This window comes from Pygoscelis adeliae, unplaced genomic scaffold, assembly GCF_000699105.1.
Source record: "Pygoscelis adeliae isolate BGI_AS28 unplaced genomic scaffold, ASM69910v1 Scaffold76, whole genome shotgun sequence".
NCBI lineage: Eukaryota > Metazoa > Chordata > Aves > Sphenisciformes > Spheniscidae > Pygoscelis > Pygoscelis adeliae.
In genome coordinates this window covers 1,439,986-1,453,409 of record NW_008825111.1, presented here as the reverse complement: position 1 = coordinate 1,453,409, position 13,424 = coordinate 1,439,986, and the positions used below count along the sequence as shown (strand labels likewise).

The window sequence follows — 13,424 nt, the reverse complement described above, 5'->3', positions numbered from 1 at the left end:
TCCGCGCACCACCTCTTTGCTTAAAGGCTTGGTACAACCTGGCCCTGTAGCAGTGAAATGCAATTTCACAGTCTGCTTCACAATCAGCTGTATTCCAGCATGCAGTAGAAATTGCTTCTCCTTTACCCACGCAGGCAGATACAGAACAGTGAAGGGAAACACGTTGGTTCCTGCTGGGTAATTAGCCAAATCTGAGGCATTAGTGGTGGGTTTGTGATGGCGTTTCCCCAGCAGCTCTGCCAAGCCACTGGTGTCAGTTCCATCAGCCTTAACTTGCACTTGCTACGCAGGCTGTATAATTAATGACAGTGCTTTAGCGGGCACCATACTCAAAATGCTACCAAATGCAGCTCTTCAGTCCAGAGGAGCATATAAAAGATGCATGCTTGCATTCAAAAATAAACCACTACTGTAACCGACTTAATGACTTTGGCCTATCATTCTCATAGTTATTTCTGGATCCTCTAACCTGTTGGTTTGTTTCTATTGCTTTTGGTGAAAAAGATTTTAGTTTCATTTTTTGTGTTGGAGAATAAATGAAAAGCAACATCAGTTTCTGAATTAAGCAGAAATAAGCTCCCCAAGCCAGAGAGTTGGCTCATGTTGACATGTGCGAAATACCAGTGAGAAAACATTGTACTGGCTTGAAGAAATACAGGGCAGAAACGAACCACTGGAAAGGAGAAGGTGGAGTGCTTTGTGAAAAGTAAGAGGCTTAAGTTCAAATAAAAAATCCAGGAACTTGTTTGTTTGTTTTTTAAAGGTAAGCAGGCTACTACTCGGTTGCATTTCCATAGCCATGTCTTGGCTCAGGATCAGGTAAACTATGTGGTAAGCCTCAGCCTTGACCATCCTGTGGCTGCTTTCTAGCACTCGTGCCTGTGGTCATCTACAAAAAGTGACCAAATCGTGGTGTTGGGCTGTGGCTGGAGCAGCACATGGACCTGGGAACTACTCGTGGAATATTGCAGTACATAGTAACAGGGATGTAGTCAAACATTACTTAAATCTGCCAGGTAAAGGGGGAACTGGACGTCCTGCCTGTCTGGCATAAATTCTTTATTACAATTTCCTTTCCCTAATCTTACCTGCCTACTTTTGGAACACACTTCCTTACCGAGTACTCAATTCTCAGGTTATTAACCATAAAGATGAATTAGAAGGCTTTGGCTTTTCTTACTTTTCTTTTAGAAAGAGAAAGGCTGAGAAGGGGTATGTTGATATTGCAGGGAGAGAATGAGGGGGGAGGTGTGGCCAATCATGTTTTATTTATGTTGTCAGTGGGATAATGTGTTTTGATCTGGAGGTGACTGATAGTTCTCCGTGCATTTACTTTTAAGGGACTGTTACAGATTCATATTCTTATTTTATGAACTGTATAATAAAGGTTTCATAGCGTTCAGGAAGACATAGGTCACTGCTCCAACCTCCCACCTTCCTCTCTTCTGTCAGCTGCACCCTCCTGCTGCTGTTTGCTGGACTCCTACGAGAGTCAATTTTTAACTTGCCAAGATGGCAGAAAACCACCCACCCCTTTTCGTTGGGATAGTTTTCTGCCATTCTTGCGAGGTAAATCAGTTTAGCAAAGATTCCAGCAAGCACCGGGGCCAATGAATGGGAGGTGGAAGGAGGCACCGTGAGATACCTTCTCCTTTTGCCAGCAGCCAGCTCGTGTCAGCTCTGCAGTATGTGAAATTTTATCTTAAATCAATAGATACATAATATTTACTTTAAAAAAGAAAACATGATAAGTTTTATCACAGTTTTCAGCAGCTACAATAAACTGTAATAAATCAGTGCTTGAGCCTAATCTAAAAAGGTATTTAAAAACTATTCTGGTTATATAATTGTGTCTCTCAAAACCCACAGGAAATTAAAAGTGTAGCTTTACAAGGCAGATAAAAAACATTCAAATAATCACAGAACACAAGATGGGAGGTCCATTGTTAGACAAGGTATTTGCTAGAAAGAATGAGAAACTGTAAATGCTACTTAGAAATACAATCACAGTGACCTGGAAGAGCAAGCACTACGAAGGATTTCTTGAAGTGTGCTGACTCTAAAGCAAAACTGGTAGCACCTAAACTTAATAGGATGGTTGCACAATAAATTATTTTTGCGTTGGTGAGCTGCTCTTCTACTATCTGAAAAACTGCTCTCCATTCAAGTCTTTTGCATTTCTGTTTTCCCCTGCCTTGCCTAGGAGCATTTCTTACGTATTACAGACAATCACTGCCTCTTGGTAAGTCTATTCAAGTTCCCTTGCTGAAGAAATAAGCCTTTTCTTTAAAGAGATCATCTATTCAATAAAGCTTATGGCTTTTGAGGGCTACAAATCCTGTTCTGCACACAGCATTTTTGATTTACAATGCATTGCTTTACATATGCAGAGCCTGTATCATGTGCATCTCTGGACAGAATCAGCTGTCTTCTTCCCTGTTTATATGGGAACACAGTAGGATTTTGCTTCTGACGTAATCTCCTCAAAAGTATAATATGAAAATACAGCTAAATTGTAATTATTTACATTAATTTAAACAAATACTCGATTTTCTATAATATTTAGACATAGGTAATTGTATAACTTGGAAAAAAGAAAACTTCCTGTGTTATTAGTTCAGCAAAGGGCTCAAATACTTGCTTAATGTAATATGTCCATGTGCTTTTCCGTTGAGCTCAGTGACAAAGCAGGAAGAGGTTAAGGTGTAATCCAAAGGGCAGGGTGCCTGCTGTAAACCTCAGAACAGCACAGTACTTCTCTACTCTGACATACATTTCTTCTGTGACCCTTGAATTCAGAACTAACAAAGCAGACAAATGATGCCTGGACACTGATGTTCAGTCCTTATGGCCCCCATCTTGTGTCTCAGGGACCTCAAATGCATTACTCTGTCAGATCCATAGCGCACCCTGCCCTCAGTCTGTGACAACTGTTAATACCAGATACTTCAGAAGAAGGTATAAATTACCCTGCTTACCTGTAGCTTGGTGTAATTGATATGTTGAAGCCTCCATATCCATACAAGAAGGCAGGATGAGAACCATCCAACTTAATTCCTTTCTTGTGAATAATAAACATCGGGATCTTAGTACCATCTTTGCTAGGGTAGAAAACCTAAGGCAAGAGAAAAAGAAATCTGAAATGCTGTTATTGTCGTAACTCTCCATAGCTGCTGTTAACAAGAATTGGAGGCGATCACTTCCATGGTGTCCAATGGGTAGAACTTTCCAAACAATCTGCACCAATTGCCCAGGTCAGGTTCAGTAATGGCCATCACCCGCTTGGTTGCTTAATAGCTCTGGAAAACGTATCAAAATGAGACAATACAAAAGGTATGACAGTATCATTTTTACGCATCTTTCCGTCAATTCTACAAACAAGGGGGTTTAAGAAAATGCTACAAAAAGAACACAATTCTCTGCAAGGGAAGACTGGTGGTGTGAAAATGCAAGAACTGCATGGTCCATCATATATGAAAGCAACAAAGACTGAGCTGGCAAGGAAAATGAACAGAACTAAAACCAGATTTCCAATCTAAAATTATAATTTCTAAAAATTTCTCCTTTTTAAAAATTCAAAATTTCAGACACTAGAGAACAGTGGACAGAGAAGAAAGACACTCGTGGTAGGGTGGTGACTTAGTGAGACCCCACCAAATATTACATTGTTCTGGATAACAGAGAGCTATGTTACTACCAAATAAATATATAAAACTCTCTGAAGATCTGGTCTTGTACTGCTGAAATCACAGAGAATTCCTTTATATCAGTTGATGCAGCAGCCTTTGCTTGTAAAAACATAAATTTAATCACAAGCAGAAGGCCAAAGATATTTAAAAAGTCACAGTATTTTGGTTTTAGTATTAGTACATCAACATTAACAACATTTCTCAACGGAGTCACTCCACACACCAGATTCAAGTCAGGAGAGTAAACTTTGAATAGCTGAAGACACTGTTTCTTACGAAGCCTTGTGAAAACAGCAAAAAGCTGACTACTCAACACTTGTACATACAGCATGAATTCACCAAAGCAAGTCTGTATCCAGCAAAAGTGGACTAAGCACTGGCCAGTCTTTCCAGGTTCTCTCAATGACAACTGCACTTCATCAGGGTGGTAACATAAGCCATGACAGAAACTTTCATAGCACTTGGTGCATTTTCAGGCATTACCTAGTAGCTAGAACCAGGAGCCCTAATGCTGCAGAACCCCCAAACCCATCCGGCAAGACAAGTGAACTACCCGCTGGCTTTCAGGAAATCAGCTCCCAAAACACCAAGTATCCACCTAGCACGTGCTTTCGTATGTCTTTCTATTACTGCCACCGCACTGTGTGAACTTAAAAGCTGAATTCCACGTACACAAACAGAGACTGCAATTGCTTAACACAGTTCCCGTATCTTGTTGTTTTGATGCATGTATCTGCCTGCATGCTCTAATTTAGGATCCAGCGTGTCTTATTTTGCCAGTCAAGCAAAACACGTGGGTGTGAGTGCAGTTTACTGCTTGCTGTAAAGTTCTGGTTGACTACTTTTCATTGCTTTGGTTTTAGCATCATTATTTGCAGCTTCTAGTCTAATTAGGACAAAGAAGAAGCAAATGAAGAATGACATTCTTATCACCTTGTTGCATGTTTACAACCTGTGCTTTTAAAGGAAATAGACCTACCATGCTTTATAAAGCACACAATCAACAGGATCTATTTTTATAACACATGAACTCCAACAGTAATATGAACCTGTGCAACACATTTATTCTGAGAATTTCCTATAATGTGAAACATATAAATCCACATGGCATGTTGAAAACAAAATAATCACATTTAATTTTAGTTTAATCATTGCTAAGGAAATGTGAGACATTTCAAATGAAACCACATCTACCTCCGAATGCTTCACCAAAACCTGTAGACATATTCCATATAAGATTCAGTATTTCACAGTTCCCAGCAGATGCAAAAATTCAGAACAAAAGCCTGAAGGCATTTTTACACAGATGAAATCACTGTTTCCAACTACTGCCACAACTGTATCTTCACTGACAAAGCGCTCATGAGAACTCACTGCAGCAGAATACAAAGGATTTTCATTTTAAGTATTTAGCTGAACACTATAAACAAATAAAATATCTGATGGACAGGATCGCTGCTGAGGCTAGTGATGAGTTCCAGAGAGACTCCTCTCTCTAACATGCCATCCATCAACTCCAGTTGTTGCTGGCAATTCACACGAAGTGAGCACCCGGCCCTCCTATGTTTCCAGCAACTTACTACTGTTGGCCAGTCCTTTCCTGATGATTAAAGGATGCCACTAATTTTCCTGCTTCTTTCTGAACAAGGGGCTTTTTTTTTTTTAAACAACTTAAAACTGACTTCAGTACGGCTTTTATCATCATCAGTTAAGATTAAATAACATACCATTAAATGAAAACTCAACAACAACAACAAAAAGATGCATGTCAAGGTGACATTTGCAATTTAAGAGTTTTCACTCCTGTCTTTGCTAAAATAATGATTACCTCTCCCTCCAAGATGAACAAACTGGATGGGGGTGGAAATCAATTCAGTGAGACACCGAGATATGTGAAGCTATAAGCTTCTCCAAATAGACTATGTTCAACAACTGATTCAATCTCACCTTTAAATTAGGTGTTATCTCTGAAGCCAGTCCAATGGTTTATTCATGTAACCAATAAAGGGACGTGCTTCTATCTCAAAGATTAAGGTAAACTGGAAAGGGCAAGCCCTAAAAAGAAGAATTCCCCAAGATGGTATTTCATGCCTAATTTTAGAAGCTGTCAGCTTTTACAGAGTAAATGCTCATAAAAGGGTACTACCGTTTTCTGCTTTATCACAGATAGGAATGATCCACTTGTACTGGTCACATTATATTATTACTCATTGCTCATATCTTTTCAAATAAAGACTCATGTCGCTACAGCATTAGCACATCTAAGCAGAAGACAAATCAGCAAAGTGATTTTGGAGGGAAAAGGATGGAGAACAACGCTTCAGACATATTATTATGAATGCTGAAACTCACCAGTCAAGGGGGGACATGCTAAAAATAAATATTTTCAGCCTCTAGGAATGCACCAGCAATGCTGTGTGGTTGACAGGACGCTCCTGCTGCATGCAACCCTTCGTGCTATTCTAGGAGCATACCGCTGGAGCAGTACAGCAGCCCTGAAATAGTTGTAGCTAACTTCGGCTCACACTAATGTCCCTATCTGTCACACAGCAGAGGGGTTTCAGTGCCAGAAAGAATCACTTTAAATTCAGATGCTGGAACCCGAGGCATAAATTTGTAGCCCCTGTTCTTCTTCTTATGACCCAGGGAGAAAGCAACACTATTTGCACAATTACTCATTACTATAAACTACATGAAGATTAAGCTGTATAAACTACACAAACAACAGTCTTAGTCATTCTTCTTTAGTGCATACGTATATATTTATAGAGTGGTGGTTTTGTTTTGGTTTTTTGTGGTTTTTTTTTTTTTTTTTTAAACTTAGCATTTGAAAGCAATTTACACTCCATTTTCACCTAACAAAGACAATGGAAGTTTACTTCCAAGACAGTTTACAGAGTAAGTTTTACAAGTAAATACAGTTAATGGCTGTGTGATAGGATTTGTAAATTTGCTTAGGAGTTAAGTACGATAAAAAAGTTCTGTGCATTCACTCCTGGGGAGGCCTTTGTCCTCCTAATTATTATTTGCTTTAAATGTGCAGTATTTATCTTAGGTGAATCTTCACTTAGGGAAGACGGGAACAATCAGCCAGTATTGCAGACACAGACCTAAATTCAGAAAGACTCAAGTTTATCCACTTCTGCCTCTGCAGTGACAAGAAGCATCCTCTCCATCTCAAGTCACCAGGAGGCAAAACAAACAAACAAAAAAAAGTATTTTACCTTTTGAAAAGCTAAGAGGACTTGAAAGAGAGAGGTTGAAGACAAAGTTTTTCTTTCATTTGTCTATAGAGATAATATAGCCAGACACTGAGACTTACACACAGCCCTAAAAATAATTTTGGCCATCATCCACTATGCACTTCTCTTGTGAGTAAATATGAAATCAGTATCTTTGAATATTAAACGAAGTGATACAATCATCACAACAAATGAAGAAATAAAACTAATCTGCCTGAATACTCATATTGTGCCACATAATTAAACATACCTAAAACTACTGACATTGAATAGAAACTTCCATTTTTAAAAATTAAAAAACTCAGCAGTTTGTGAGTATTCAGTTTCACTTCTTCTCCCTTTCAGAAATGTTTTCTCTCTTTATATAATGGAGAGATTAAAAGATGTATGTAGTTACAATTGTTTGGGGAAAAAAATGCATGTACGCCAGAAATCATCTTACTTTTACAAAACCAAAAATCCTTCTAAGCAAAAACCAACCCCAAACTTGTACAGATTTAAAATTAACCTTATAAAGGTAAAATTCAATGCAGGTTTTGAAATACTGCTGTAAAACACAAATAAAAAATAATCTTATCCAAACAGGTCTGATGCATATATTTTTAAGCTGTGAACAATACCTCAATGTCTAGAAACCTTTTATAATTTTTCTGACTCGCTCATTAATGGCAAAGAGAATGAAAATCCAATTAAAAAGTGATTAGTTTGGCTTTTCAGAAAGAATTATTTCCTGCAGATAACACATGAATTTTACATATGAAAAGAAACTTTGACTTCTGGGACTTGAAAACACCCCCTAAGTCACAGTGGGCTAATTATTCTTAGAAAGCCACTAGTGATTCTAAAAATGTCTCTCTCAACCTCTCTTTCAAGATTAGGTACTACATACCAGAGATATCAATTCTTTCCATGTCTTTGTGTGCTTGATCAAAACCAGGTGAGAGTTACATTTGTCATTAAATTGACATCCATTGTGCAAAATGCCAAAGAATTTTACAAAGAGCAATTAAAAAGGCATATAAATCATGCTGGAATACTCCTTGTTAAAAATGCACGTTCAATAATTTAGGTTTAATAACACCACGACAATGCCTCTAAAATGAGTTTTGTTCCAATGTCTTCTATATAGTTTTACTGAGATAATTCCTTTTCATTTGAAACAAATGCAAGATGTAGCAGTCCTGTGGAATTTAGCAACTGTTTTCTGCTTCTAGATAAGAGCGGCTGCCCTTCCACGCGGCTGCTGTGATTCCACTAGCAGCCACCACGAAGTTACAGGCAGCGCTAGAGAAGCACAGTATCCCATTGAGTCCCAGCAGACACAGGTACAAGTGAAGCACGCGTGGCTGTGTTGAGCAGTCGATCAAAGGGAATGACTACTTCAGTTTTTATTTCCTGGAACTGCGTGTCAAGCTTCCAGTTTCACATGAAGTATTTCCTTCATTGAGTGTGAAATGAACATTTCTCATCACGCTTACACCAACATTTGTGTTTTGAGATTTGGGGAAGAAAAGCATAAGGAATTCATAATAAATTACTTAACGTCGCTCACATTTTCCCAAATGTCGCAAATGATTTGTGAAAGCTCATCAGTTTAAAAATCCCACACAACTATCTTTGAAAGATGTCTGGAAGAGTCAACTTAAGAGAGTAGTCCCTGGAGAAAGTTTTCTTACACAGACGGTGGCATCAGGGTGTTCAAACCCGTATTTAAGTACAGAGATAATGGTGCCTGAGGCTGAACAATGCTATACAGCAACATCTCCCACTGACAAGTCCTAATAGCTGCTACTCAGTGCTTCAGGAAGGCAAGTCACAAAGACTCTATCTTCACACCAGCAAGTCTGAACACTTCAGCATTGGCAGGCAAGGAGAAATCCTCTCCTTGAGATGCCAGGGCAGAAATCTCATTGATTCAAAAAGAATCAAGCGCTGCCATGCACACCACCTCCCCACAGCCCATTCAATCCCTCATTGCCTCTGACCTTACAAAAAACCTGATACTAGTCTGGGGCTAAAGACTATATAGCACATCACAAGCAAAATGCCTTATTTATTGCAGCAGTGGCATGGACCAAAGTATAAGACCACCAGTGGCCCCATGGACAGCTCTGGCAGCCAGCCAATGGCCACCTGTAGGAGCAGCTCTGACTAACCACTAGTTTTTGTATTCCTATATACAAGATGAACCAGAAGTCAGGAGAAGTAGTAAAGAACTATTACCACTACACAGCAAATCCACGGGATCTGAGGTTTCCTTTCTTCAGAGGGGAATCCTCATCAATCTTCTTTAAGCCTCTTAAATTAGCTTCAAAGCAATCCTGTGCAGGTTGCAAAGCTCGCTTAATACAGACCTGGACAGGGCCCAAAGTAACTCAATACAGTAAAAATTTGTGCAGGTAAAACCAAGAAAGAAGAACACCCACTACAGACATCTGCAAAAGCACTACGGAAATAATCAAGAAACCTTTTAGAAGAAATTGTTTCATCACCCACCCACCGGCACAAAAAGCAGCCTCATGCTGACAGAGGCGAAGTACCAGGAGATGGTCTTTTAGAAGAAATGCCTCCTTACTAAGTTTGGCTGCCTAGCTGCAAATGACTACAGGGAGGTATCTCACAGGGTGGTGGGAAGAGGGAGGGGAAGGCAAGAGAAAAATACGGCTGAAAGTTCAGAAATCCTGCAGGACCGGCATGGTAGAAATTGCTTTTAAATCACCCTTTTCTAGATTAGTTAAAAGGCAGCATTCCCTTTACCTGAAGCCTTAGTGGTAAACGGCATCCAATGAGACCCCTCTACTCCACTTCTGCAACCTGAAAGACTTCTTGTCTCTTCTCTAAATGTTTATCCTCTGCCCCTTTCAGAGTGATCTCAGAGCTTCCTGCAGCAGAATAATTAGCATCTGCCATGTACAGTTATTCCTTTTCTTTCATTAATTTGCCTTAAATAAAACTTAGTGTACAGTGTAGAGACAGACAGATATCAGATAGGTAACATTTACCTTTTGAGTTAAATATACATTATAGTCATGTTAAACAGAAAAAAGTCCCAGGGACAGTTACAGTCTCCTTCTTGAATTACCTCTGCACTTACACATTCAAGAAATATATTACTCTGAAGTAGTATAGCATGAGATAAGCAAAGGGCTGTATCAGTTGAAGTAGCACACTGTTATAAATAAAAACATAAGTAACAGCTGCTGGCTAGTGCTATTTCTTTCATTAAATTAAGCTTTACTTCATTGAGAAAACTGCTCTGACAGGTGACAACTCACTGTAATAGTGTGTAGGCATTAGAAAGCAAACACCACTTATCTTCACCATGCTGGAAATCAGTTCAAGTAGTAATGAAAAACACTGTAAGAATAAAAATGTAGAGGCAAGTTACCACGGGGTAAGCAAGGGGAAGAACTTACCTTATGCAAGCTACTCCACAATAACTATTCTTATTTATGGTTTTACGCTGTGGTAGGTGCACACATCTAATTCAACATGCTGAGAAAGAGATATATTCACTCAAACAGTAACTGGCTAATCCAGCTTTTCTGTTTCTGACTCCATCTTGCTCAAAACTTGCTTCGCTGTTGAGCTTTTACAAGCTTCAAAAAGAGGATACAAACCCTGTTGTTTTTTCTGCCTAACGCAGGGGCATCTACATGGTTCGGGGTGCTCAAATTTCACCTGTAAACCTGTATCCAAGAAATTCTGGCACAGAACAAATTCAATCTTGACACTGGTGATGTCAAGTGCCCAGCTTGTGTCAAAGCCCCACAAGGACCCACATATTCCACTCACATTGCCAAGAAGCTTTATTTATGACTTTCAATAGCTGGACAATTTCAGAGCACTTTGCTCTCTTCCTTAGAGAACTGTATCCTGTTTATAGATGTCAAGCTGGCTACCCAAAACCAGAGGCGGTATAAATCACTAAACACCTACAAAAATTCTGCATGCGGCTAGCACAATATTGAAAAAATAGCTGATACTTTTCATTCCTACTCTTTGGTTTGAAAAGAAACAGATCATCTACACCAGACAATGCATGTTTCAAAATCAGTCCCAGATCATTCATCCTGTGAATATTTATTTTGAAGAACTTACTGAAATAAGCAGGTCACTTAGAAGTATTGTGAAGCACTTCCATGTGTGGTTTCTCACTCAAATCATAGCTACAAATAATTTAATTTCTGAGATTTAAGCTTGAATTTAAAGTTACCCATTTGTGCCCCTCCATGATTAAAAAAACCCAAACCAAAATGGCAGCAGAAGAAAAAAACCCTTAAGAATGGTCAAGGATAAACTAGTCCTAGAAAATATCAGGGGTGCTAGCTTAGAAGAAAATAATTCTAAGGATCAGATGCTATTGATTTCAACAGTTGTGTCTTGGTGACCACCTCCTTGCTGTGGAGACAGTACTTCAGGCTCATCTATTGTTTTCAGATTTGCAGTACTCATTGTACAATGAAGAAAAATCGCCCAGCGAGTAGCAGGAAGTAGAAGAGAATGATGAGAATGAGTTTTTGTGACGCTGTTGTAGCAATACTTAGGGAAAAAATTAAACCAAAACCAGTATAAAGCAACACAGGAAAAATTCCACTCGATGGTGTAATTTCCAGACAGATGTCATAACAAGACTTTAAGGTACTTCTTAACAGGAACACCACAAAGTATGCTGATGCATCCCTGTAATACTGTTGGAATGCCTTTTTTTTTAAAAGCCGTAAGACTAAGGACAGCTTGCAGCAATCTTTTCTTTCTTGGGCAAAATGTGAACAAGACAGCAAAATTCAACAAATGTGTATCAGTCATAAGGAATTTAACTGCTAATAGTCACACTCAACAGCTCAAAAGTCTAACCATCTCAAGTCAACTTCAGTGAGTGCTAGCAGTTCAAAAAACACCAATAAGTGGAAGGAAAAAGTCAGGGATGATCCTATTGGTAAAAGATTCTCTGATTTTAGGCATTCTACCATTATGCTTCAAGGCTTTTCTGCATCTTGTATATTTTCAGCCGTTAGCAGTGATCACTGTGCACTATTACTTTCAAAAATAATTGACAAATTGTCTGAAAAGCAAGCAGTTCAGGGAGCTGTCAGGGAGAATTTCTGTATCAAATTTTCCCTGTCCATGAGTTCAGCAAGCCAGAACTAAGGAAATCATCTATTTCCTGATATCACTCATCTACACAGTTGAAAAAACTAGTTACTGTGAATAATAATGCTATTTCTAGGAGGCTTCCCTTGTCCCATAAATTTCCTGGGAGATGTCTCAAGGACAGAGCAGAAATAATTAATCTAAGGAAAATTATATTCTATCAGTACCTCTGGGCAGTGTTGATAAAATCAAATCAACGGCTAAATGAAGATGCAAACTAGATTACTCTTAATAAAATTGCGCACTGATGAATTTGTACTGGATCATAAGCAGACAAAAGCCCACAGGAAAAAACCTCACATTATTAGTGACTGAACTGTTTCTGGGTGGAAATTAAACTGCCACCTCCCTTCCTTTTCCTTGGAAAAAACATTCTTCCAGAATGCCCCAAGATTTTATAATCTTTAAACTTTTACTACTTCTGATCTTATACTGAGGGACAAGAGAGAAGTCTCCTGAATGATTCCACTCACACGAGTGTTCCGCGTACACAAGTTGACAACTGCATTTCTGGATACTTACCAAAGCACTTTGTGTTTAATTTGTCCTATCTCTTCACCAGCGAATGACAATTTCAGGAAAAAAAAAAAACCAAACAACAACGCCAAAGCTGTCTAGATAAAAAGCTATTCACTAAGAAGCTTTTTTAGCTCTGCCTTACGTGTTATTAGTGCAAACTTTTTGTGTTTGGTATTAATGGAGACTATGCCGTTTGAAAGCATTCAGCAACACCAACATATTGTTAAGAGGTTTGAGCGTGCCACAGAACACCGATAAAAGATAAACCTTTGAGAGGTTCTCCAAAACCCCCACATTTCTATTTAATAAAAATTATTTTCTCAGTACAAACTGAACTGCTCATAACTATTATATGATCATCTTGGTTAATATGCATCCTTTTCTAAGGTAATCATGTTCACAGTGAAAGCAAGAGTCGTAGCCTCATGCTATCATTTGCTTCCCTTTTTTCCTTTAAATTGCAAAGTCTGCTCCAAGCAGTGGCCACACAGCCTCATTTACTTTGCAGAGGCTCCCGGGTTGTAAACAACTTAGTTACACTAAGAGTGAATGAAGTCTATATAAGATCTCACCGCATTTGAAATTGCTATTTTCCATTAATAGTCACCACGCTCAACTCTATTAATCTGTTTTCCACCATAGTGATGAATGTTAATTAACAACAACAAAAATCCTAATCTACCAAGCAGTTTTGGCCCTGGGTGAAGAGAGCAAGTAGAATTTTATTAGGCTGCTGTCCTGCTTTCAGCTGGGATAGAGTTAATTTCCTTCCTAGTAGCTGGTACAGTGCTGTGTTTTGGATTTAGGATGAGAATAATGT

At 38.8% G+C, this 13,424-nt stretch overlaps 1 protein-coding gene across 1 annotated transcript in view; it reads right to left on the bottom strand.

Moving 5' to 3' along the window:
- The window catches only part of PREP (prolyl endopeptidase), a 299,065-nt gene that overhangs the window by 14,358 nt on the left and 271,283 nt on the right, over positions 1–13,424 (bottom strand). Inside the window, exon 11 of the mRNA XM_009327938.1 lies at positions 2,979–3,115. Coding sequence (XP_009326213.1) covers positions 2,979–3,115 — 137 coding nt within the window. The remainder of the gene's footprint in view (positions 1–2,978; positions 3,116–13,424) is intronic.